At 31.5% G+C, this 27,811-nt stretch overlaps 1 protein-coding gene across 1 annotated transcript; it reads right to left on the reverse strand.

The window, feature by feature from the left end:
• Positions 1–5,301: 5,301 nt before the first annotated feature.
• LOC126740000 (acetyl-coenzyme A synthetase) lies at positions 5,302–27,770 on the reverse strand. Its single transcript, XM_050445851.1, has 11 exons — positions 27,553–27,770; positions 26,212–26,542; positions 15,450–15,645; positions 13,489–13,728; positions 11,503–11,629; positions 11,267–11,448; positions 7,862–7,995; positions 7,619–7,808; positions 7,373–7,562; positions 6,227–6,430; positions 5,302–6,165 (listed from the first exon to the last, which is right to left on the reverse strand). The coding sequence occupies exons 2-11, from the start codon at positions 26,523–26,525 to the stop codon at positions 5,924–5,926; spliced, it is 2,019 nt and encodes a 672-aa protein (XP_050301808.1). The 5' UTR covers positions 26,526–26,542; positions 27,553–27,770; the 3' UTR covers positions 5,302–5,923.
• Between the last annotated feature and the right edge of the window lie 41 nt (positions 27,771–27,811).

A 27,811-nucleotide genomic window follows, 5' to 3' on the forward strand; every position in this document is an offset into this window, starting at 1 on the left:
GAAATATCCGTAAAATGTCGTTATCGCGATGCAGAATTTTGTTGTTGATTTCGATAGTTAGTGCCCAACTAGTGTTAAAATCCTGTGACTGCCCCACGTAAGTTATTGTTTTTTGTTACCATTTGATAAATCACTAGGTTTCATTGTTGATTATAATCGCCTTAGGGGATCATAAAACGTATTTGTTTTTGTAAGCCAGTAATATTACAATTCTGTTGTCACAAAATGGCCCCCCGAACCTTACTGTACTTATTTGAGTACAGTGGGCACTCAGTGTCTATTTTAGGAAAAATGTTTTGGGTCCTAATTTTTATAAAGTAAAAAAAAATATATGTGATAAAATATGGTCTAATAAATTGTTTACAAAGAAACATAGAAAATATGTCTTTGGCTCTGTCGCCTAACAATATTTTTTTATTGCTAGAACTGATAACAAAAAATGGATTTTGATGACGATGCCTATGTGCCACCTCAAATTTTTATGGTAAAAGGTATCAAAGGCTTGGAGCTGCCCTAGAAGATATCTGTTCCACTAATAAGAACGTTCCAGCTGATATCATTATAATACCACCTGATCCTGACAGTCAGACTGACGAAGAGGATATAGATGATGATTTGATTGACGAGAATGAAGTAAGCCAGTTTCCTAGGGATATCCCAGGTCAAATTGAGGTACGCTTTGTGGATGAGAATGAAGATACTAGTGATGAAAAAATGGATATGCCGTTATCTGTTTTGCGCCAAAATCTACAAAAAGGCTCTGCAGCTTTTTCTTATTTTTTATTTATTTATTTATTTATTTCCAAATTACAATTTAACCTATATTACTTTCCTTAATTCTAAAGCGTGTAAAGAAATAAATAATAAGTAAACCCCACTGAAACCAGTGGTTTGTGCGTGGGTTTAGAGTTATATCTTAAATTTACCCAATACCTAATAATAGCATTAATATATACAACAATAAGCAAACTTTATATTAATAATAAATGAGTGCCCCATTATATTAGGGATTATTTTTCTTGTTTTAATCTATCCCATTTAATGAATGTTCATGTTAGCGTTAAGTCTATATATCAAAATTTTATTGTAGTTTTTTGTTAATTAGGTTTAGAACCTATATAAGTTTATATACTTATATACTTGCAAGCTGTTCTACCTTGCTCCAGTAACCATTTTTTTAGGCCTGTTTTAAAAGATGGAATATATAAAATATTTCGTAAGTTCTGTGGAATGAAGCGGTATACATGTGGTCCCAAGAATTGTAGAGATCTTTGCCCAATTCTTTTATATGTCCTGTCAGTTTTATTTATCTTATTATTTTTATGTCTAGTATTGTGATCGTGTGTAATGTTTTGTAGTTCGGTCCTCTTTTTGTGTTGCCTTGTTAGCATCTTAAAACAAAAGATTTGGTTAATATCTAATAAGCGGTTTTCTTTGTACAGTAAATCGCTTGGATACCGCCTTTTCTTGCCAAACATTATTTTTAGAAAAAGTTTCTGCATTATCTCCAACTTCTTTAGATGTACATCATAATGCCCCACCCCAACCCAAAATTCCATACTGAATATGAGAATATACTAATCAGTAATATATTACCTTTACTTGAAACGTATCTAGTATTTGCTTAATTTGTTTAAATTTAAATATAATTAAGTTTTTTTATGACATTCTCGATATGTATATTCCATTTTAATAAATTATCAATATACACACCCAGATATTTAATGGATTGAACTTCCTCAATATTCAGTTGATGTTGATTTATATGTAAGCTTGAAAATCCGGGTCCATTTTTCTTAGAACAACTAAATGCCAGATATTTCGTTTTTTCAAAATTTATAGTTAAATACATTTCATCAAACCAATCCTTAATGTAGAACATATCACGCTCTGCTTTTGCCTTCACATCACCCCAGGAATTCCGTTCATAAAACACGACTGTATCATCCGCAAAGGAAGAGATTTGACCTTCGTAATTACCCTGCAATAGTCCGTTAATATAGATAGAAAATAATATTGGTCCAAGAACTGTGCCCTGGGGTAGACCAAATTCAAGCTTGGTTTCTCTACTTAAGAAATCATCTATTTGCACTTGTTGCCTTCTATTGGAAAGGTATGACTTAAAAATATCCAGAACTTTACCTCTAAATCCGTTTGCTTCTAATACCTGCATCATTATTTTGTGGTCTACAGTGTCAAACGCACGCGCTAGGTCTAAAAATATGCATATTATTTTTTTGTTTTTATCTAAACCTGAATGAATTTTATTAGTAAGATATACAATCGCGTCTTCTGTTGATATTTTTGATCTAAATCCATATTGCTTAGGAGATAAAACATTAAATTTTTCCAAGAAGGAGGATATTTGTTCTTTTAATAATTTCTCTATAATCTTTGAAATAGTTGAAATTAGAGTAATTGGCCTATAGTTAGATACAATTGTTTTGTCTCCTTTTTTGTGCAGTGGCTTAATTATACCCAATTTAAGATCTTGTGGATAATTTCCTGTTAAAATAATTTGGTTAAAAAGGTAAATCAGCGGCTTATTAATATAAGAGCCAACAAGTTTTATGTGGTGTGTTGTTATACCGTCTTTCCCAGGGGCTTTATTAGGCTTAAGCTGCTTTATTACATTTACTACATCCGCATCTTTCGGGGATTTTAGAAATATGTTGTTATTATTAATTTTACACTTTCTGGGAGAATTTAAAGGTTTTTGTATCTTAGATGCCAGATCCTGGCCTAATTTTGAAAAGTAGGTGTTAAATTCATTAGCAATTTCGAGTTTATTTGAAATTATTTTTCCTTCGGAACAAATCTGAGTAATTTCTTGTTTCATATCGGGTTTACCTACATATGAATTAACTACTTTCCATAACTTCTTAGGGACATTATTTGAATCTGTAATTTGAGATTTATAGTACTCTATTTTCGTTTTATAAATAAGTTTTTCCAAATATTTCTTGTATTTTTTATATGTATTGATTTTTTCGATGTCGTTGGGGAATTTTTTAGTTTCCTGGTATAATTTTTGCTTTGTATTTACAGACTTTATTAAACCGCTTGTTATCCACGGAGTTCGCTTTTTGTGTTTATTATTAATTTTAATTTTTTGTGTGGGTAAATTTTGGCAATGTTTTATATTGTCAAGTAAGTGATTTAGAAGTTCATTGGTGTCATGCTTTTTATAAAGGGAATCCCAGTTTAGTTTGCTAAACAAGTCTTTAAATTTAGAGTCGTCTAATTTTTCGTAATAATTCTCACTTTTATCCCTTATCGGTTTTGCCGATTTTTTGATATCCAAGCAAGATATTGTAGGAAAATGGTCTGTAATGTCATTTTTTAAAATAAATGATTTCGGATGTCGTTCTAGCTATCAAACTAGAAGATGCTGGTCAATCGTTGCGAAAAAAAGAAAAATCCAGTGAACCCAGATGGACTGAAAATATTATTGATATATCTTTTCCATCAACGCCTGATCGGTTAGAAATAGTCAAAAGCGACTTACAGGATTGTACTCCAATTGAAATCTTTGAAAAAATATTTGATGACAAGATTGTAGACCATATTGTACATGAAACAAACTTATATTCCTCTCAAAAAAATAATCATGCCTTTTTCGTTTCTAGAGCCGACATAAAATTGTTCCTTGCAATTTTGTTATTTACTAGATATCACAAGAGCGTCTCTATTGGAGCCTTGATGAAGACGCTGGCGTGCCCTTTATAGCAAAATCCATGTCTAGAAATCGTTTTCAAGATATAAAGAGATATATTCATTTGGCCAATAATAATAATTTGGACGGGAATGACAAACTAGCAAAATTGCGCCCTTTGGTAGATCTTCTAAATCAAAATTTTGTGCAATGGGGCATCTTTCACGAGGAGCTCTCAATAGATGAAGGTATGGTGAAATATTTTGGCCACCATCCCTCAAAACAATTTATAAAAGGCAAGCCTACCCGTTTTGGTTATAAGGACTGGATGTTGACCCGCTCCACAGGATATTGTTATTCCTTTGATACGTATTGCGGTGCCAAATCGTCAAATCCCGCTTTAGCTTCAAAATTACCCTTAGGATCAACGGTAGTATTAGACCTCTTAGAAACATTGCAGTCCCTTCGGACCATACTGTGTTCTTTGACAGCTACTTTAGTAGTTTTGACCTTCTAAAAACACTTAGAGAAAAAGGCCAGAGGGCCACAGGCACTGTTAGGGAAAATAGGACCAAAAAATGTCCACTGACGAACAACCAACTATTTCAGAAAAAGGAACGTGGTTCTTATGAATATAGGTATGATAGTGATTCTCATGTTTTATTTGTAAGGTGGTAGGATAATAGCGTTGTAACTTTAGCAACAAATTATGACAAATTTGAACCTTTGTCAAGAGTCACACGTTGGTCAACTGCTGCAAAAGAAAAAATTGATGTTCCTCAGCCATTTTTATTTCAAACTTACAACCAACATATGGGAGTCGTCGATCTACACGACCAAGCAGTCAGCAATTACCGAATCAATATTCGCGGTAAAAAGTGGTGGTGGTGCCTGTTTACCCATATGGTGAATATGTCAGTTGTAAATTCACGGAGATTGCATCAATTAGCCTCAGCAGGGAAAATGGATTTGCTTGGAATCCAAAGACAAATTATGTTGCGTTACTTGAATTGCTTTGGCAAATCACGGTTTGTGAAACAGAGACCTGCTGCTCAAGTTCTTCAAACGATTAGACAACACGAAGGTGGTCACTTCCCACGCAAACTGGAAAAGCAATTAAGGTGCACTGTGTGTCATCAAAGAGCTAGATGGGCTTGCATAAAATGTCAAGTAACACTTTGTTTGGAACGAACCTGTTTTATAATGTATCACTCTCATTAAAATAAGTTTTCTTTTGTAAAATAAAAAAGTTGTTTTGTCTGCCAAGTTACCATTGTACACATTTGAGTACATATCTATATTAAGTTATCTTTAGAATTAGAATATAGGTTTTATATATCGTTTTGTTAAGAATATAGATATTATCACAATGACGTGTATTTTTTTTTTTTGACTAAAAGGTACCGTGGGATCTAATGGGTTAATATTATTATTAATACGTTAGATATTTTTCTGTATGCTATAGTTTAAATATTAAGCTTTATAATAATGACAGAGAAAACCTAATATTTATATTGATTTCCCAATTTTCAGATATCGACCAATTCAGCCTTATATCTCAAAACATTCTAAATGCCCTATTTCTTTTCCCGTTATCGTCGATTGTACAAAACTTACTAATACATATAAAAAAAACTACAAATAAATATTGTTCGTAATACTTTATATTTTTAACAACAATAGTCATATATTTTAAGCGTTTTTTATCCATTACAATACAGCCATATAGATCTGGTATCTGGTACACTTAAATAAGTTACATGCTCTAAAAATAAACAACGTATAACTAAAAACATCATAATCGCGATAAAGTTTTGAGAACAAATTATTATTTTTTAAATGCAAAGTGACCCAAATCTAGAATGATATGTTGATGGTATTAAGGCTAAAATGCGAATATATCAGCAGTCTTGTGCGACGATTTATTACATAAAAAATTGCGTCATAATGTATAGGTTGACAGCTTATTAAAAAATAATCAAATGGTAACATCTCAGTAGCATAATTTATTCCATATTCCATTTGTCAAGTGTTTTCGTAGAACTTAACAAACTGGGATTCTCGTCTAGTCAGAGAATATCAATACCAAACATTCCTATCTCAAAAGTTTCACATTATGCAAAGTGCTCTCAGGGATCCTTTAAAAAGCCACTCAATTTTGCCAATTCAAGCCTGAATTAACAAATGTACGTATAAAAAAATTCGAATAAAAAAAATACACCTATTATCAATAATTGCTAACTAACTAAACCTAACTTCATCTAATCTTTAAGCATTGGCAGGTCTGCTAGCAAACAGCTGTTCCACAACGCTACTGTCTGCTAGCGTACTAATATCACCGACATCCCTGTCATTCACAGCAATTTTTCTTAATATCCGCCTCATTATTTTACCACTTCGAGTTTTCGGTAGGGCAGGCGCGTTTTGTATCACTTCCGGCTGCGCAAACGGACCTATTCGACCCCTGATGTGGGTCTTCAGTTCTTGAAGTAGTTTATCGTCGAATTTACCTTTAAATTTAATTTTATTTATTACATCCAATTGGCTTAAAAACTGATTGTAGTTTAGTACCTGTTTCTGTCAATGTAATAAAGCAGTACAGGCATTCTCCCTTGACTGGGTGGGGTTTCGCTACTACAGCGGCCTCAGCTACACCATGGTGCTCTGTTAAAACTGATTCTACTTCGGCGGTTGACATTAGATGGCCAGAAACGTTAAGCATATCGTCCACACGGCCGGTGACCCAAAGATAACCATCAGCGTCTCGTTTTGCTCCTAAAATTGAAATAAAAAAGAGGTTAAATTGATGTCTATCAGGATAGAAATCACTGGCAGGTGCTCTACTAGGTCATTGGGTTAATGACCATTAGAAATATATATTTTTTTTAACTATAGGAGATAGAGAGAACTAGAAACTACAGCAAGAAACTTCAAAAATGACTTCAAATGCCGGGAAAAAAAACTATTTAAAAAATATTTTAATTAAAATACTTGGTGTTCTATAACAACCATGTATAACCTACCGACTGCACCAATAATAAATGTGTATTATATATATGTGTGAATAAAAAACATTTGAAATAATTTAATATGGGTTCGACACAACACAGCGAAGCTACGGATATACAGGATGGGTATAATTAGAAGAGAAAAAACATGCCTAAAATAAAATATCTCCTAGAGTCTAGAAGGAACTAATTTTCATACTCTATTTACCTTCAGAAAACAAAAGATAAGGACCAATACAGAACTCTAAGGAACTCTTTTTTCAAAGGTTGAAACTAACCCAATGTAATTTCCTTTGCCAGAGAGGTATAACTTCAACTTGTGAAGCAAAATATTTTGACTGACATACTCAAAAGCATTAGCTATATCGCCAAATATCAAAGAAGCGACTCAATTATAATTTAGCATGTTAGGAAGGTCAGGAGGACTTTTCTCTTGATTAAAAGATTGGCATTTTTGATTTGTGGAGAAAAGTCTTCTCGTCCTTCCTAACCAGCTGTATTAAAGCCATTTCACTTTAAGAATGGACTTCTACTTACAAATTAACTATAATTCTTTATGAACCTGGAAAATAATATCATCAGATCTTAAACTTGGAATGACTGAAATTAGTACAGGCTCTCTTACTACTTCTCAACTATTTTAGTGATATATAAGTTTATATAAAATTTATATTTTATTTATAAATTTAATAAAAATTCCTGTTCTTACCATCTCCGGTACAATAATATCCAGGGAATTTCGAAAAGTAGGTCAGTTCATATCGATCGTGATTTCCGTATAGCGTCCTCATTAGGCCCGGCCAAGGTCTGGCAAACACTAAATATCCTTCACCTTCCCCTTTGATTACTTTGCCGTTTTCATCTAATAGTACAGGTTCTACTCCAAAGAAAGGAAACCCCTAGAAAAATAAATTTTAAATATTAAATCATAACAGATGAACACGTTGTATCCTACCGCTGCTCCAGGTTTCATTGGGTGGACACCAGGGAGGGTGGTGAGCACATGTCCACCAGTTTCAGTTTGCCAAAAGGTGTCTGCTATGGAACACCTTTGGTGACCCACCAGTTTGTAGTACCAAAGCCATGCCTCTGGGTTAATTGGTTCTCCTACCGACGCTAATACTCTTAAGGAAGATAGATCATGCCTAAAATATCCAAATTAAATAAAATTCACGTGACGGTTTTCCCAATTTCTTACTTGGTAACTAAATGATCGTCAAATTTCATTAAGGTTCTAATAGCTGTGGGTGCAGTGTAGAACTGGGTCACCTTGTATTTGTCTACTACCGTCCAAAATCGGTCGTTTTCGGGATAGAATGGTGTTCCTTCAAACTAAAAATCACATGAAAAACATATTTAAACCTTCAAAGGTTGTCAGTATTTATGCAAAAATTTAACCCGGTTTTGCATTTTAATAAAAAATAAAAGCTAGACGGACTTAAGTGGAACGTGTAATAGTGACAATACAAAAATTCGTTTACAAGGTCCGTCATTGTTTGGTAATATATTAAAATAATGTTAGTTATGGAACCAGAATCGATTAAGTGATCTATTAGAAGGGCAATTGACTAAAAATCGCAAAATGCAAAGGATGCAATAACATTTATCTTGGCTATGATTTTTTCTTATCAGCTTGGATATCAGTTATATATCGGCAGTGATTTTAAAGCTTCCATAAATTGAGTAGAAACTAATTTATTCTCTTAATATTTTGTATGCTTTATATTTTACATTTTTTATAATTTCTTCTTAAAGTTAAGTTGGCAGTGCATTCAATCATTTATCGTCCTGCAACTATTTTTTTATATATATAATATTGCCTTGGAACATACATACAAATATATTTATCTGTACATACATACAAATATATTTATTAACAGTGATTCAGAAATGTTTATTAGTCCTAAATCATAAAAAATGCTTTTACTTTTTTTTATGTGATGTCATATTTATCTCGCCAGTGACGTTAAAGGTTCCATGAATTCAAAACATATATTTAAACATTTTTGTAATATTCCTCTGTCTGTATCTCTGTATTTCTCGTGTGTGTGTCTTTCATGGGGCTCTCTCTCTATAATTGAAATTTATTATTTGTACGTGTTTTACAGTTTATACATATGTACTTAAATGCAACATGGAAAAAGTCTAATTTCGCTAGTTCTCGACCACCCGCCGCAATTTTCGACCAATTTTGTGTTAATTTCCGAACACCTTTTTATACAGGAATTTTAAACAGACCTTATAGATTCAACAATAACTTACCCAATCTATTAAAAAGTTTTCCTGAAATTGTAGAAGGCAAAAAAATCCTGTTTTTATTATTAAACTTAAAACATAGATATTTAAAAAAAAATTATTTTCTGTGTTTAAAAAACTTAAAACCTACACCCAGGTACACACATATAAAATAAATAGAAATTCTTCTTTAACTACCAACCAAGAGGTATTTTGGTTATTATTTGGTTTCATTGCTTTAATATTTAGAATGTACATACATTTAAATATAAAAATAAATCAGCCTTATTGCTTAAAAGCTTATCATAGTTGTACCTACTTATAAAAAGTTAAAAAAAAACTAAACATAGGTTGGAGCAAATAAATAATAAGAAAGGAACGAAAAGAGAATTCTTGATTAAACTAAAATTAAAAACAAAAGATTTAAATACCTACATTCACTAGCCTTACTCACATTTACTACATTTGTACTCTCTAGCTGCAGCTATTTCATACGCGGTATCTTTTAATTCGGTACACCATTTATCACAAAAGTCACAACCAATATTCTTTTTGTCATCATCCTCTGTATCACTATTCAATCCTATCCTATCCTGCACATAATCCACATGGAATTTTAGGTGTATCCGTGGACGTATCTGATAATTTTTGCGTAATGTTTTTTCTTTTGCACATTTTTTTGAAAAAATGCACTGGAAGTTTTTTCTCCTTTATTTCTGCTAATATTTTTGCTTCTCTTAAGTGGTTCTGGAAATGTTAAATGTTTATCAAATATGTCCTGTGATAAGACTGGTGTGGATATAGCACTCTTTGGCCCTTGGATGGATTTATTTTCTGTACGCTTTAAAGGCAATAATACTCTCTTTTTTTTGTCTATGGATATGTCTGGATGTTTGGCTAAAAAGGCTTTATACCAAATTTGTCCTGGAATGTTATTTTAAGTTTACTGAATAAAATACTTTTAGTATTTTATTCAGTAAACTTTGTTTTGGTGAAACACTTCTTGACCTGTGTCGGCTACTATTTTGGACACAGTGTCTATATGTAACTATTTTGTAATAGGAAACCCACATTTAGCTATATCAATGATCCAGTTCCTAATCTTCGTTTATCCCTCAACTGTTAGTAATGGTGCTGGACCAGGTTTTTTTATTGGATCAAAAACTCATCCGGATATTTTATCCAGGAGAGTAGTTTTAGGAACTTTGTAAATTCTGCTTGCCTCCCTAATTTCCATTTCTTTTAATCTTATGGCCAATAATGCATTTTGTAAATCTTCTGCTGCATATTTGATGATGGTCCTCTTTTTCGCCACTCTAGTAATTATTGCATTTTTGGTATTTTTTTGTTGTCCTTTTTAGGGTTTTGATTTTGGTTTTTGTTTTTCTTAGATGCCACTGTAAAAAACCAGTTTGAAATTAGCCCTAATGTTCCTGGACTGGAAACCGACAGGTCGCTATTCGCTACATAAAAACGTATTAGATATGCGACCAAAATTAGCCATAAGAAATACATGTTGGTCGAGAATTGGATATCTATAATTTAGTTCGTCGACCATCCAAAGCCATGCTGGATGGAAACTAGATCAGCTTTGCCTAGTTTCTCGACCGGATAATTGACCAAATGCAAATATAATAATTCTGCAATGTTTGAATGAAACAAAAATAGTCGTAAACTAAAAAATATAATTAATTATAAGATTTCTAGTCAATTGTTCAAAACGAAAAACCAATTTAACTCTTTATAATTATATAGGCTGAATTGTTGTTAGGTCTCTTAAAAGCTAGTTCTCGACCATCACATATTATGTACAAAAACATATTTTAAACCATATTTTCCCAATAAAATACATTAAAAAATTAATCTACTATAATACTAAAATATTTGGCTAATGCTTTTATGATCCAAAAGGACGTTACTTACTATTTTCTGAGGCGGCCACACTAACATATTTTCTACACACGTGACTAAAATTACTACTCACTGGATGGCTAGTGACTTACTGAATTTTATGCGCCACACGCTTCGACTCTCACCAAAGCTTGTTATATTTTAGGTTGGCAGCACTGTCAGCCAGCCATTTGTACTTTTGAATGGGAATTAGGGTATTATTATTTATTATTTATTAACGACTAAACGTAAAAGTGATCGAGAACCGGGTATGGTCAGCAAACTAGCGTAACGACCCTATAAGAATTTTTAAAGCCGAACGATTCCGAATGACATAGAGAGAAGGTTAGCGAGTGCTAATAGTGCATAGAAAGAAATTTTCTTTTTATCTTTTTTTATGTCTATCGAGTTAGGAGTTTCGCTACTGTTACTTAAATACATCTAAAAAAAATAAAAATTTATGAAAAAAAAGACTTACCAAAACTGAGGTAGCACCATTAGCCAGTGGCCCATAAACAACATAAGAATGTCCAGTAATCCAACCAATATCGGCAGTACACCAGTACACATCATTTGGTTTATAATCAAAGACGTATTTAAAAGTAGTTGCAGCATAAATCATGTAACCACCTGTCGTGTGTACGACGCCTTTAGGTTTACCTTAATAAAAAATTAAATTTAAAATTAATTAAAAAAAAGGCCAAAAAGAAGTACCTGTAGAACCGCTTGTGTAAAGCATAAATAAAGGATCCTCAGCTTGCATCCATTCTGGATAACAGCTGGTTGAGGCTTGAGGTACGACTTCTTGCCACCAAACGTCTCTTCCTGGGATCATCGGAGTCTGTTAAAAAGAGATCAAGATTAATAATTTGTAGTTCACGAAAACGCAATCACAAGTACACAATAAAATTGAGGGAGATTTAATTTTATAATAAATCTTAGCCAGGAAAGTCTTATTATATATACATCATCTTAAAGGGCTTTTAATTCTTTACAATTTGTTCTACTATATCAAAAATTACCTATATAAAAGTTACAGGTGAAAAGACTTACTTTACATTAATAAAAAATTCTTAAAAAAAAATCTTCATTCGATTAACACAAAACCTTGTTCGGCGAATCCACGACACTTCACTAACTTCGAAAATAAAATGGTGTCCACGAATTTAAATAAAATAATTCTCAATGCGTCTTTGAAATTCTGCCGGAGTATTTACTGCTCCATCATGATACACCAAAACCGATTCCAAGCGATCTATCGGTTTTAACCGCGGTTAAGCCCTTGGTTCACCTTGAATAGTCCCTTTATAACATAACCAATCGTGTCCGCTTGGACTTGTTTGGTTGAAGTAACTTCGTAATTTGTCAGCTGTCACTATCATCATTTTGTTTGTTTTTAAATAATACCCCAGACGCCAGTAATATTATATGTAATTAGTTCTTAAACATAAATATCAAAAAAGAAAACTAATTAGCCATAATAAATTTTGCATCATTTTTAAAAAGGAAATAATTTGTTGTTTGTTTTTATTTTTTCCTGCATTTATTTCAATACCTTTGAAATTTGACGTTTAGAAAACAGCTCCGGACGTGGGTAATTACTGTTCCAAATTGATGACGCATAAAGGGCTAATTGGTGACGTCACGTATCTCAAACGCTTATAACTTTACTGTAACCGCTTGGACGTGTTTAATACCATTTAGGTTGTTAATACCATTTAGGAACGGTAATTACCGATAGACCGCTTGGAATCGGTTCAAAAGTCTTTTAAATAGACCCACAGAAAAAAATCGCTAGGCGTTAAATTTGGGGAGCGAGGTGGACAAGAAAGAACTAGGTCCATTTATTCGGAAACTGGAAGTTCTCGTCTAAAAGTGGTGGAGCCCCATCGTGTAGGAACCACATATTCTGTCTTACATTTGAATCGGTGAGTTCGAAAACCGTACAAGTCCAAAATTTGACCTTTGTAAGTAAGATAGCCATTTTGTTTAAAATTTTTCTTTTCATCGATTGAGCTTAAAACCGTACTAGATACTTAGTCGTTAACGTAGCACGGCTGCTAGTTGTATTTCAAATAACGTTTCTTTTATTAAGCCTTAAAAACAGGGAGACAATTATGCCGCACCCTGTAAAGCTGTTGCTAGTTGTATTTCAAATAACGTTTCTTTTATTAAGCCTTAAAAACAGGGAGACAATTATGCCGCACCCTGTAAATGTTGCATGCAGGCGTGAATTTTTAAAAGTAAACTTAATTTATTTTCAGATAACAAATGATATATAAAAACTTAATTAATATAGTCAACATATAATAAATTAAAGTGGAGTGACTTAATAGCATGCACATTTTCTATACTCCAACTGAGACTTACCGTAGTGCAGGCGTAACTTTGCATCAACATGACAACCTTATATTTACCAAGAACGGAATGGTGATGAGTCAAAATTGAAACATTTTGTTTACGTAGATAATCTAACATCAATAACATATTTATTCAACATTGAATTGAGCATTGAAATCAATGCAAAATATGACGTTGATTCAACAAATAAAAATATCGTTGTCTCAGTTATGACATTGCGTCTTCTTATCAACGTTAATTCAACTGTTGTTACAACGTCGGAAAGTTTCGGAAATTTAACGTTGATTCAACTACACCTTGCTGCCTGGAATACACATCGGCAAAAGATATAAATCTCACCTTATTCGTTTGCTTATGCGGTACTCCACTCTTCGGTGCAGTAACCCTTTCCAAATGCGAAACGACTATACAAGTTTCGACATTATGACCATCTTTAGAGCACTTGGCCATCGCTTGGTCGCATATGGTTTTCAGTTGCAGCAACTTCTCACCCCTCCACACCCCATCTGCAGTTACGATAACTCTAGCTTCACAATCATAGATTCGTTCTGCGAAGGAATCGGATGAAAAGCCTGCAAACTGCAATGGCAAAATAATATTAGCTAATGTATGATTTCTTCGCAAAATCGGCGTTGAATTTCTAATAATAAAAAACAAGTTCAATAACAACGTAATATATTGATTGCTTCGGAATCGATTATACTCGAATACCGAATCATCCATAAATTATCGTAATTTTGTACTGCATTAAGGAAAATTGTTAAAGTTTACACTTTTACGTTGGACGAAAAGCAGGTCGAATGAATAAGCGATTTTTGAATCGGAACTTTTGGACTTTTACGTCAAAATAGCTTATTAGAACGGATAAAGATGTCAGGTATTCGTATATAAGTATGTAAATTATGTACTTGATCGAATAATTCGTTAAATCGGCCAAATAGAAATCTAAATTTTCTGCGATAGATTTGTTTTTGTAAGACTTTTTGCTTAAAATTATTAATTTTAATTGTGGGTAAACAGAGATTAAGATTGTAAATGTAATTATATGTTTTTTAAAATTTTTCCTTCAATGCAAAAATCTTTATCGATTAGCAGAGGTTATACATTTTATATTTCTTTATTAGTGATATATTCTTATTGAAAATCTTTGATATAACTCTTAATTTCCCTATTAAGTAAAAATCTAAAATATTATAATTAAAAAATAATAAATTCATCGCTTGTCACCAAAAAATGGCCACCTTTAAATGTACACTTATTAGCGGCTAAATGTATGTATAGTTCAGCTCAGAGATCTATTAGAATCTTTGATGTGCCGCGAATAGTCCGTGTGCCAATGTTGCTTATATTGTCACATGACATGCATGTTTAAATCGCAAAATTTTATGTGGAAAGAGTCATAAAGTAATATTCTAAACGATATTTAATCATTCCATTAAATAAATAAATTTTTTTACCCTTTCCAATAATGGCATTTAACAAAAGACAAACTATGTGGTGTATGTTTAAGATTTAAATTCGTAAAGATTATACATTGGATTTATCTATTAAATACCATTATTTCAATTAAAACTTTTTTCCGCTAGTATGATGCCTGTTACGATATTCCTTAGCCCTTTTTCTCACTAAACTTATTTACCAATTTTGATCTTGCCAGCTATAGAACTATAGAACAAATAGAATTTCTACTTTAACCACACAAATTGGCGAAAAGGGACTGTTTAGGCCTACTTGCCGAGCTCTAGCTCCCCCAGCCTTACTACTACTTAACCTCAAAAAAGCGAAATGCCACCAAAACTATCTGTTCAACGAGCAATATTCACCCCAAAATTTAAAAAAACCAAACTACTAATCGCAGAGGTTGAAACAGTGACGAACAACTATTTGTTGCAGAACGGAGCAGTCGGTTTGGACATTTCTCGCATAAAGGCCAAATTATGTTCGTTAACGTTACTGCAACGTTTACAAATGCTCAGCGCGGTTCGGCGCGCCTTGTCTGGACGCACCTTTAGAATGTACCAGCGAATATATACTTAATATACAAATCTTCGTAAGAGTTGATGGGATATCCTATGAACGTCCATATCTATTCTAGCAGTGCTATTTTGTAAGTTGAATATGTTTTCATTTCAAGGCTTTTTTTACATAAGAAACCGTTTTGCACTAATTTAAGAGAAATACGCCCTTTCCTCCAATTTCACCCAAATACCTCAAATATATGAGAAGATTTAAATTATCAGAGACTTCTTTTAAATCTATAGAAACTGAAACACCAAATTATATTTACAAAGGGAGCTTACCACCAAGGAATGTACCGCTCCTATCCTAGCACAAGCGAGCAGTGTAATGACCGCCTCCAAAATCATGGGCATGTAAACTGCGACCCTGTCACCCTTTTTCACCCCTCGGGCTTTTAAAACGTTGGCGAACTGGCATACTTCTTCTAGGAGCTTTTTATAGGTGAGTCTGCTGTAGTCGTCTGGATGGTTACCCTCCCTAAAAAAAAAAGAAGAAATCAGGTTCGGTATAATTTTTACCTATGCTTATTGCAATTTTAAAAAACAATTTCCTTATTAACATTTTAAGCCTTTGGGTGCTAAAAATGTGCACTATGTGCTAAATATATTCCAGATGCTTAGAATAATTTTGCATCTTATTGTAGGTTTTTATCCAAGCTACTCTTTTGAGTCAGTTAAAGTTATGGTTTATTTACTCCAGGTGTATTAAATTTTATGTCAGGCATTTCATAAATAATTTTTTATATTTTTCAGGATTTGATTATTTTCTCTTTCAGGCATTTTAGGAAAGTCCTTTCTTTTGGACGGAGTTCGGCAATGAGGTAATTTTTTACTTTTAAATCTTTTAAAAGACGAAAATTATTTCTTATTTGTTCCAAACCTTTGAAGTAATTATTTATTTGAGTCCAGCCACTTTAAATTATTTTGAAACTCTCCCTGGATAAGAAGGTGTAGTTTGAAAGTGAATTTTTTTGGTTATAGTTGAAGTCGGTAAAATAATGGCTTATTTTTCCAGGTATTGAAAGTATTTCTTATACGTTTCAGGCTTTTACACTTGTCATTTTGTTTCAAGGATTTGACGTTTTTATTGTCGAGGTATTTTAATTTTTTTCCTTGTTTTCTTGTTATCTAGATCAATAATTTTTCAGGTATCCAAATTTGTAAAAAAATCGGCCAAATGTGGTTTTGTATTTAGTCGCATAATCTTATATTTTCTAGGTGCTTTAAAGTAATTCTTGCATATTTCAAAGGATTGGAATCATTTAATTCCAGGCATCTGAAGTAATTTCTTATGAAATATGCTCCACTCCAGGTATACATAATATAACATATGCTATAATTTATTTATTATTTCCAGGCATTACAATTTTTTTTCTCGAATTTTTTATATTGTTCCTTTTCATTTGCGTCAGATTATAAATGGTTAAATTGAAATCAATAATACTGTAAGGTATACAAAATCGAAATTTTAAAAATTCCCAAAATATCTAGTGTTAACTCGGCCGTTAAGATCTCGTCGATATTTGGAATTATTTTCGACTTTATGCCCAGGCATTTCCTTTGAATCATGTTTTTTACACTTAGCATTTGATACTAATTTTTCAAGCATTTAAACTCATTTATGTCTTCCATGCATTTAAAGAAAGCTTTTGTGTCTTTTTCTGGTCTGTTCTAAAAAAGCTTCTCTTTTTTTCTTTTAAATTTTACTACAAAAAAATGATATAATTTTTACTAGATTATAGAAATTTATGATTAGAAATATTCACTTTAACAAAATATTGTTTTACTTAAAACTCCCTATAAAATTAAATTAAAACAGAAACATTATCCTTATTGCAATAAATCCTGATACGCCTATAATATTTCAATATAATCATTTAAATAATCACTGTAAAAAAGTAGCGTGACACGACCTTATCATGAATAAGTAAAGCGGGTCTAATCGAAAAAGTAATTCCGTAAAGACAAAGTCCGCACGCCTCGCAAATTATTTATTTTTGACATTGGAATCCCCTTTCGCTTCAATGTGAACTGATAATTATTGAAAGGCAAATTTTTGCTTCCTGAGTTCATATTTTTTGTGCTACAAGGTTAACAATAACACTGTTTTGATTTTTGATACCATAACTCTTGAGAATGGCAAGTAACTGATCTATTTACAGATAATCAGCACTATACAAAGAAAAGTGGCGTGATTTAGGAGATACATAGGATAGGTACTTAAGTATATTATGATAATTCCTATACTTATATGATCGAGTGAAAGTTATTCAGGGTTATTCCTTATATTTTCCTCTTCCTCTTAACTTTTTTGATCCAACCTGTATAAAAAAATGGAAAATCACGGTACTGCAACATAAATGAAAAAAAAATCAGAAGAAACATTTCTTAAAAGGGATATATTTTATTTTATTTCTTTAAATTATAAGTATTTTTATTCTTATTTTAAAAACATATGAGGAGCAACTATCCAAAAGGCATTAAATTAATAAAAAATTTTAATTTATTCTTGTAAAGAATGATATTAAAAACAGTTTTCTCGCAAAAAAAGTGCGGCTCCGTTATAAAATGTATAACATTAATAGAAATATGTTCATTTTTTTAATGGATTTAATTTGTTTTGCTTAATTGGAATGCGAATTTATGTCATTTTATTTAGTTAGTGTGGATTTATTTCTTTGTGCTCAATTCTTTTTTGGATTTATTGCGTTTTGTACAAAACAAATATTTCATGTTATTTACAAGGTTAATAAAATCTGAAATTTTAGTGAAAAACTTATTTTATTAAGAAAATTACAAAGTAATCAAATATGTAAACCGACATCTTCTTCTAAGCAGTCACAGGTAGCTCCAGCATTGTCGTGTTGTTCTTCCTCTATTTCATTTCCACTGGTTTCCAAAATAGTTTTGTACCATTCCAGTTCATCTCCTTGCTCCCATTCTTCACCAAACTCTTGAGCCAATAAATGTTTTAAAGATTTTGTCTTTTTTTCCTTAAGAGGTCTTCCAAGTTCAAGTAGTTCCATTTGTAGCTGAGAATCCCTTTTACCTTTCTTTAGCAGAGTTTTTCGACTTTCATACCTAAAGTTTTCGAAGAGTGTTATGGAGATGGGTGAAGCTTGATTCTTTCGCAACACGACCCTTTTCATGTCGGATATACCGTCAGTCTTTTTTAGAAATTCTTGTAGGTGTTTGATGTCATAAAGTAGCCAGTCTTCCCCAAGATATTTTACTTCTCCAAACTCGCTATATATATTGTTGTATTCTTCTGTAGTCTTGATTGTTGTTTGTTTTCTTAAGACTTTCTCTACTCGGCCAAATACCCTATCAGCAGGTAAGAAACTATGTCCTCTTACTAGAAAGGTAATATTTATTTCTTTTAAACTCTCGGGTGATTGTTTTTTTAAAAGGTAATAAAGGGCATGGGTTACATGGGCATTTTTGTTTTTGCCCTCCACACCCGTCACAGAAAAGGCGAAGTTTCTGTATATTTAGGAGGTCCAGGTAATTCAGATGGGCCAAAAGTGCAGATGATACCTCAACAGCCCCCCTACCAGCCATATTTTCGGTCCATGTATAAAACGTGGGTTTTCTTGCGTTCATATCCACACAACAAAAGGGATACTAAAATGGATTTAATGCATTTTGCTTAATTCCTTGATTTCACTATAGCTGTTTCTAATGGATTTAAATCATTTTGATGAAACTAGACTGTCAGGATAATAGGTTGTCTAAAATACAGGAAATTTTAATATTCACCTGAAAAATGTTAAAAAATGGATTTAATGCGTTTTGGATAGTTGCTCCTCATATGCATTATTAACATTTGGTTCAACAGTTTTTGAGTTATTTTGTGTGTTGTGTTTTAATACTAAAATCCGGTTAGAATATAGTTATTCAAAACCATTATTTTCAGAAGCTATAAATAAATAAATGAAAACATTTAAACTATATACGACTTATACGACTAAAATAGTGAAATTTCACAATTGCTCAATAGGCCGAAAGATAATTTTTAGGAAAGATAGGCGATATCCAACTAAATCATTGTATAACAGCGACATCTGCAACTTAGACTGTTTATACATATATTATATTGGTACCTATATATGTACATAAAAAAGAAACACAAAAAAAAATCGTAAGCCATCATCATGACACAAGAGCAAATGTTAATAGACACTTATTTATACCACCAAATTAAAAAAAACCATAAATTTAAAATTTGCAAATTATTTAGCATCAAAATTTTACATACCAAATAAAATTAAAACTATAAGAAGGATTAAGATTTTTAATGAAAGGTGTAAGGACTTTATTGTAAATAATTATGAAACTTTTTCTAAACTTATCTCATAGGGTAGAAAAATAGTATTTAATTCCACACCTGTGAATAAATAGGAAAATGAATGAATATATGATACATTTAAGTAATATAAGTAATATTTCAGTACACATACAGGGGTATCAACCTCTAGGTGCCAATTAAACAAAATTTTTGATAAAAAAATAATGTCTATGAAGAACTCAAATGTAATTTATGAATATTTAAATTTGAAGAAAATTTTATTTGATTTGATGCCTACCTTTTTAATCAATGCAACTTTAAAACGCTAGACATTTTTGTCCTTTAAAAACACCCCAAAAAAAATTAAACCATAGGTGGAAGCTCAGAACTATTTAGCTGACCTATGCCTGTATCTATTGTTAAAAAAATATTTACAACAGGCATCGCTTTTTGTGGTGGTACTCCATCTTGGTGACATATTATTTAGGCAAATTGGAAGTTTCTTTAAGAAAGCCTATATTAATTAGCATTTAAACATTTTATATACATCTCACTATTTAACTTCACCCCTACAAGTTCAAAACCGTTTGATCCCATATCCGTATGGATACTTTTAAAATTTCGAATGAAATTTCTTTTAATCATTAACGACTCCTTTTCTCGCTATGGTAAAGCTTATCCCCTAAAATCAATAAATGGAATCTCTATTGTAGAAAATCTTTTACAATTTATAAGCCTTCATGATCACCCTAAAAAATAGCTGTACATTCGGACCCGAATTCAAAAATAAAGTAGTTGAAGATTATTGCAATCTTTATAAAATTGAATTACACTTTAAAACTCCAAAAAACAGCAATTCAAATTCCCCTGTAAAAAGGTTACACTCTACTTTAATTGAGCATTTTCGATGCTTGAACGAACAGCACCATAGTCTTACACCTGATCGACTAATAAAACGTTCCGTATTAGCAAACAAACAGACAAACAAAAAACAATGTCACGGTCTCATAAGAATTTTATTGGCTTACACGTGTTTCGCCCTGTATAAGCAGGGCATCATCAGGCCTTAGGATCTACACATACACTGTAAAACTAACAACAAGGATTTTAAAGGGTAAGAATTTTATGTTTCGTATTAGTGTCACAAAATTTACACCTTTCGAAATAATAAAGGGTTACAAAAATAACACAGATCCAGAATAATGCAAAACTATTATTTAATACAATTCAAGAAAGGAATGTGATGATTAAATGAAAATTAATTGATAGGCATAATAAAAATAGGTCAGAGCCGCCTTATTTTACATGACTAAGTAACATTAAAAACTTTACAAAGAAAAGCTCTAATCATAAAAATGTAGCCAAAAGCTTAGAAACAAATGTTTTTACAGAACGACCAGGATGAAGATAATTCTACTCCTGCTTTCCTACACCAAATCTTGACCGTAAGTAATTTCTTCGATATCCAAATTCCAAATAATCCCTCATAAAAAATGAAACCATTAACTTCTTCTGCTGGCTTACTAAATAAAATACTTACGTCTTCCATAGACCTACTATAGGATTTTGTAGAAAGTGACATTTTGAAAAATATTCATTGTTTGTATTACTTTATATTATATTTATTTAATTAATCATTTTAATTTTAGCAAACATCATCGAATCGACTTGGGATAGCTCTGTTTTGATATAATCTCCCATATTCCCTGTGAGCTGCGGATGCATTGATACGATATTGATAATATAAACGTAACATTTAGCATTTCTCTTCATTTGTAAAAAGCACTTTTACACGAGTATAACAAAGAGACAGAAATCAATTTCATATTATTGCTCTTTCTGTCAATGTAATTTTGTGTATTTTTTAAGGTTAAGAACGATGGGAAAATATAAGGAATGACTTTCTCTACCTCTTGTAAAAATTGGTATTTGATTGTTTTCAGGGGTGGTTCGAAGTTCTTTGTTCACCGATTTTTCGTAATTTGATTAGCAAAATTTAAAAACCTGAATTGGCCCCTTGTTTCCTTACCCTATACGAGCCGCTACTGATAATTACCGTTTACTTAAATTAAAAGGCCGTTTTACTTTAATGTTTAATAGATTTTACATTAAATTCATTAATTTAATACATTTTTAGTTACAAATAGAAATTATGACTTTTAAAAGTAAAGGTCGAAGATCCAACTTTTTTTTGTTGTTTCATGGCTAATTATCCTGTTGTTACTAATTAGCCGAATAATACAATTAATTAGCTGATGTAAATACTGCATGGACATTAGTCTGTTATTGTTACGTCTGTTATTAATACGTAATAAATGAATGTCATCCATAATGGACGTTATACGTTGCATTATGTGATAAATTTGTTTCATCTATACGAAACATTAATAAGGAAGGAGGAACTAATTATAAAATTTAGGAAAATTTATTGACATAGAAAATTATTTAATAATAGGTAATTATTTGTCTTTAATATATACATAAAATGCGTTTTTTCCTGCCTCATATTCCTTTCATTTAATATTTATTAATATTTCATAATTATCTGATTTGAACATCCCCGAAATAATTCACAATATAAAATTGCATTTCATTTTACAATTATTTTTAATTTACAAGGGCAAAAATTTAAAAAAAACTTGAAACGATTTATGCTTTAAGGTATTGCATCATACCCAAGCAACGACTTAAGGAATCTCGTGATATTTTAAAATATTTATATTTATATTTAAAAATTATATGATAAATTACATATTATATGATATAAAAACATGACTAAAGCGTGATTGTATAAAAGAAAATAAACTATTAGATATTCATAAGTTATCTAATGGCAAAAGTCATCAGGGATTTTTTCTTGGTGGGAATATGAGTTTGTTTTATAAATTAAGTTTTTTAAAGTCTAAAATTCTCGTTTCTTTTTTTTACTAGATAGTGTATAGATAGTACTCCTTCTAGTACTTCCCATAAGAACTCAATGGGATTATATCAATAGATTTGTTAATAAGTTTATCTGGGAAATTATCATCAACTCTGTTTTATATATGAACGAAAGTTATGAAATACCCTGTATTCAATTGATACATTTTCATTGAATTGGTTTAAAAAAAAACTATATCAAATACAGAGTATTTTATAGCTTCAGTTCATATAAAATCAATTTATTTGGAAATCCCATTGATATATCTTTCTCTCTTGCGCTCATGGAGTTCTTATAGGAAGTACTAGAAGGAGTAATCGGATATGCGAGTGCGATACCCCATTTTATAGGCAATTAAAAATACTTTTTAAAAAATGAGAAGATTCAATATGGCACCTATAAGAAAAAATAAAGTTGACGATGATCGAAAAAAAAACGAAACGTCGAGTTATTTTTTTTGCCTCATGTTGTAGGACATAAAAAGTGGCAATGAAAAAATGTTTTTAGTTTTCCGATGTCTCTGTGAATAAAGTCGGTAGAAGGTAAAAACGATTTTGACAATTCTCGATTTTTTTCGGATAACTCCGGCAGTATCCGAAATTTTAAAATTTTTTAAACGTCATTTTATTAAGTTCCAAATTGCGCAACTTTGCCTCCATTTAACCGATCCTGTAATTCTTACGGTTTCCGAGATTCCAATGGTCACCCTCGAATTTGGGACACCCTGTACTCTCAACATATCCAGTATGATGTACAAATTGCATTCCTTTATTAATATCTGGAAAACTGTGGTGCCTAGACTTCCGATCCTTTTCTAAGGAAGGCAGTTAACTAAGGCACAGAAGTGCTGTGACTAGAGAAGAACATGCTTAACTATTAGGAACTACAGGGTCCTACTGTAAGGAACAGAACAAAGTTTTAGTTCGTAAAAATATCTAGATTTTCGAAGTTGCCTGAAAGAAAAAGGAAATATTTATTAAATTAAAAAATAGTAGTAGTACTAGTAGTAAGGCGCATAGGTTCAAACCTTACAGAATTTATGAGTTTTTTTTTAAATATCTAAGAACATTTTTAATTATTTAAAAGTACTTTTTTAAATCTAGACAAAGTACAGACTTTTTTAAAGAAAGTTCTCCGGAATGTACGGATATTTCTAATTCATCGCGAACAAAAATCCTTGATCTTTAAATATCTTATGCCAAGTATGATTAACGCTATATACAGTGAAATGTCTTGAATATATCACAATATCGGCAAAGTTAAGTGTGCTATAGAAGATTCAAAATGGCATCACCGGTACTTTTGACTTCTTGCAACCCTTGGTAAGAGTAAGCATTTATGCATTTAGGAAATTTAATTTGTGTAAAATATTTATATTTATGAATTGACGGTGTTAATAAATTTAAAAATTTATTGGCTAATAAATTATAGACTGAATAAAGGAAAATATTACTGAAAAGTAGATATGAATGTAAATATGTATATTTGTTTTGTAAAGCCCATTTAAGGCATTTATGCCTACCTACTCACCATAAATTGGCAATGTATACATTAACATTGCTTTTGTTTATCCTTTGTATATTTGTCCTATTAAGGCAATATTAGCAAAAATATAAAATTCCACAAAATTTTGGAGTTGTTTTTCAACAAAGTTGCCAATGAAACGATTTTTAGTAAACCTTTTAAAAAAATCATTGTAAAAAAATTTTAGTTCAAAGTAAAAGTTTAGATTTTTGTTCCCGTGAACCTAATAGTGCAGTGTACTATTTACAGTTGAAGTCTTAATATTACGACTTCTTATATTTGTATTATTCTTGTACTGTGAAAATTGTGTTTTATATATTCAAGCAAAAATAAATTGTTTGAATTCCCTAATTATGCGTTACTCGTTTAGTACATACTAGCGACTTAAAATTGTGCAGTCAGTCATTTCCACCTAAGACCTAACAGACGGTAGGTAACGTTGATAATTTTTTAGTGGCTAAATTAAGGTAGCTAGTAAATTTAGTACTCGATACAGAGTTGCACATAAGGTACAAGAAAAGCATGTCGTTTTCGTAAGTAATTTTGAAGTTGCTATCTCCATCGCTAGATCCCTAAGATGTAGTGAATGTGCCAAAATGATGACCATAGTGGTCTCTGTGAAATCCTTTTTAATATAGGAGGAAAACAAAGTTTACTTTTTTAAGGATTTTCAGTTGTTCACTGACAATGTGACTCTAGAGTGGAGATAGAAACAACAAAAATATTTCCTATTAAACGCGTTTATCAAATATATTATTAAATGAAATAATAATTATTATTAAAATCATAATATTTTGCAACCGTACTATAATTTCTGAATGTGTTTGCAAGGGTACCGAGTTTACTTAACATCTTATTTGGCCATCTATTCTTTTAATGATGATTTTTATTAAGTATGTTTTTTATGTCTGTTTTAAGGCGACATTTTGGTCTCTGGCTGGAGTTGACGACTTGCTGATAAACCTGGAAATACTCGACTGATGAAAGCTATTTTTTCAGTGCCACCGATCCACCACAGTCACCAACCAACCAGACTCCCCCTAAGGTAGAAGAGAGTGGAAATAAGAGTGGCGTCATGGAAATTGAAGACGATCCAAAAGTTCATCCAGCAAATACTGACTGTGATAATATAACTGCGGAGAATGACGAACAAGCAGAAGCATATAATAATGACAAAGATAACCCAGAAAAAGAGGGGGATATTAAAAGTAAATTCTCTGATGATGATGATGTACAGATAGTAGAGTCACAATCAGCGTCTATAATAATGGAATGTGTTTACGATAAAAAAGAACAGTTGTCCACTCCGAAAAAACCCTTAACACCAAAACAACTGCAGAAGAAATATAGTACTAGAAGGATAACCAAAACATCTATTGTAGCAGTTGAGTTGCAAGTGTAATCATACTTCTTAATTGATTATTGATAATTGATAGTTCAGGTCATTAATATTCTCATATTTTTTAAATTTTGCCAGTTTCCATATCTATCATCATTGCCCGTAAAGTTTCAGTTAACTATGTAGAATATGATATTGTGAATCGATATTTTTTAATTGGCAGATAAATCCTAAGTAGGGCAATAATATTTTCCATAATAAAGGAGTAGATTTCATAAAAGCGTTGAATTTTAGGTATACATTTTTTTTTGCCTACGCCTGTAATATATTATTCCAACGTATATATTTAAAGCAGCGTATTTCCTAAGAGTAAAATATATAGCAAAATATATAGGTAGTAGAATAATGCGAGCTATGACTACTGAATTAAAATGAATATGAGGTCGGTTGTAAGAGTTAAATAGACTTATGTTATTATCCCTTATGTAATAAATAACTTCAGAGAACTAAATTTATTAACAAATTTTCAAAGTGATTTAAAAGTCTGCACTTGAGAATGTGGGCACATATTTGTACGTTCCCTCTCTTGTGTCCCATAGAAATTCGCAATTAATTGATACCACGTGCTAAAAAAATACTATAAACTGAAACAATTTGATTTATTCATCAAAATGATAAGTGTTGAGTGGTACTTGTCGCATCAAAACTAAATAATATATAAAAAATATTTCGTAATATTTTGTTATGTTTCAGTGTAAAATATCAGTATATTATATTTAATTTAACTAGTTTTGGTATAAATATGATACCTATATTATCTTATATATTAAAAATTAAATAATTTAAACACTCATATTAAGTCCACAGACATTTCAAAATATTTTGCATAAATAGATTTATGATAAATGCACTGAAGAAAAGTACGGAATGGACTCAAATCATAAAATTCCTTTGACATAATTTCATTACTCACCAATAATAAGCTACCTTGTCTCCATTTCCATTTCTCACATTCCTATCCAACAAATTATAAGAGACATTGGTGGTGGCACCGTCCATCCATTTAGTAAAAATGGGCCCCTTGGTTAGGTCAAAATTAAACCGAAAAAAGTTACGGTTATCGATCGGTGTTTCCCAGTGAAACTGCTTGGCGATCTCGCCCCAAAATTCGTCTGGATTCTCCAATGATTTCTTGTACATTTGTTGATACTGGGCCATGGAGTTAACGTAGGCGTTCTTCGTCACCGACGGATGAGGGTGGAACACGTGGGATTCTTCCGAAGGCATTTTGGTTCCTGTTAGTACTAAAATAAAAATTATAAGCCGTTATTTAAAGTATAATGGAGAATTTTAAGTTTATTAATTGGAGTATAAACAGAAACTATCTAACGAGGCTGAGTTATCTTGCCCTAGTCTAAACAAATATTATGTTTATGTTTACAATTCTAGAAAATAGGTAAAAGTGCGTCGTATGTTATGAAATGAGGCAAACATTTCACATTTATTAATTCATTTGGGTACGAAATAGAAACAAAAAGTGTCAAATCAGAGCGGGTTATCTTGTCCCGGTAGTTTTAATCTAATTAATGTCATTCTTATACTGTTCTGAATTCAAGAAAAATAAATCAAATCTCATTAACTTATGCACCCATTTAAAATTTATTAATTAACTTGGACATAAAATATTAACAGAAAATATCCAACGAGAGTAAGGTATCTTGTCCTAGGCTAAACAATGTAATTTTTATCATCTTCTTGTTCTTTCTTGTTGTTAAGAAAAATTGAATTTGTCTAAAAAAACAGTGAAAATGTTATTAACAATCAATTAAGTAATAATCTTATTTAATGATTTTTTTTTAAATAATTAATACGGGAGTAAGGATGTGTCATTGAGAAAATTCATAACTATTATGAGAAAAAGTAATCATGAACGCTGTTTTCCAAAAAAATTTCCAAATATTTAATAAAGTTACTGTAAATTGCTGAAAAGTGGATTTTTAATAAAACTAAAACAGAATCTATAAAATATTTCAACATTTTCTTAATGACATAAATAGTTACATTTTCGGAAAAGTATAGCAAAAACTGCGCAGCACTATATCTTCCACATGTATTCCAGGAGATATTCTATAAAAGGACAGCCTGTGCAGAATTCGTCGACCTCATAAAATCCATACATAGATTTTTCCCAAGAATAATACTAATAATCTTTTAAATTTAAAATTCTGATTGAATCGATTAAAAAAGACCATGCCAACATATACCACATCAAAAACTTATTAATTTATCAATAAAAACGGGAATGTTCATTTACCTTTAACAAACAATACTTAATTCTTTAGTCAACAAAAAACATATAAACGCGTGTATCCCGATACTAAATACCCGCGCGAAATTAAATAAAATTGCGTTTACGCTGTTATTATTCGAACGAAACGAGGAAACCACGTCCGGAGCCGCTGGTCTACACGATCGTATGACTACAAAATTTAATATCGGACGACTAAATCCTCACCCGCGATTCGTCGGGACTAAATCAAATTTTTGCCGCTTGCGCTTTTCAAACCGTTAAC

The sequence above is a fragment of the Anthonomus grandis genome, chromosome 8, assembly GCF_022605725.1.
Source record: "Anthonomus grandis grandis chromosome 8, icAntGran1.3, whole genome shotgun sequence".
NCBI classification, from domain to species: Eukaryota; Metazoa; Arthropoda; class Insecta; order Coleoptera; family Curculionidae; genus Anthonomus; species Anthonomus grandis.

Excerpts from the sequence above, each read along its gene's own strand:
- LOC126740000 (XM_050445851.1), bottom strand. The coding sequence starts at position 26,525 with ATGCCTTCGGAAGAATCCCACGTGTTCCACCCTCATCCGTCGGTGACG. Across the intron at positions 13,729-15,449 it reads GAGCGGTACATTCCTTGGTG|TTTGCAGGCTTTTCATCCGA; the intron begins GTAAGCTCCCTT and ends TTGCCATTGCAG. Across the intron at positions 7,996-11,266 it reads ATGGTGCTACCTCAGTTTTG|TTTGAAGGAACACCATTCTA; the intron begins GTAAGTCTTTTT and ends TGTGATTTTTAG.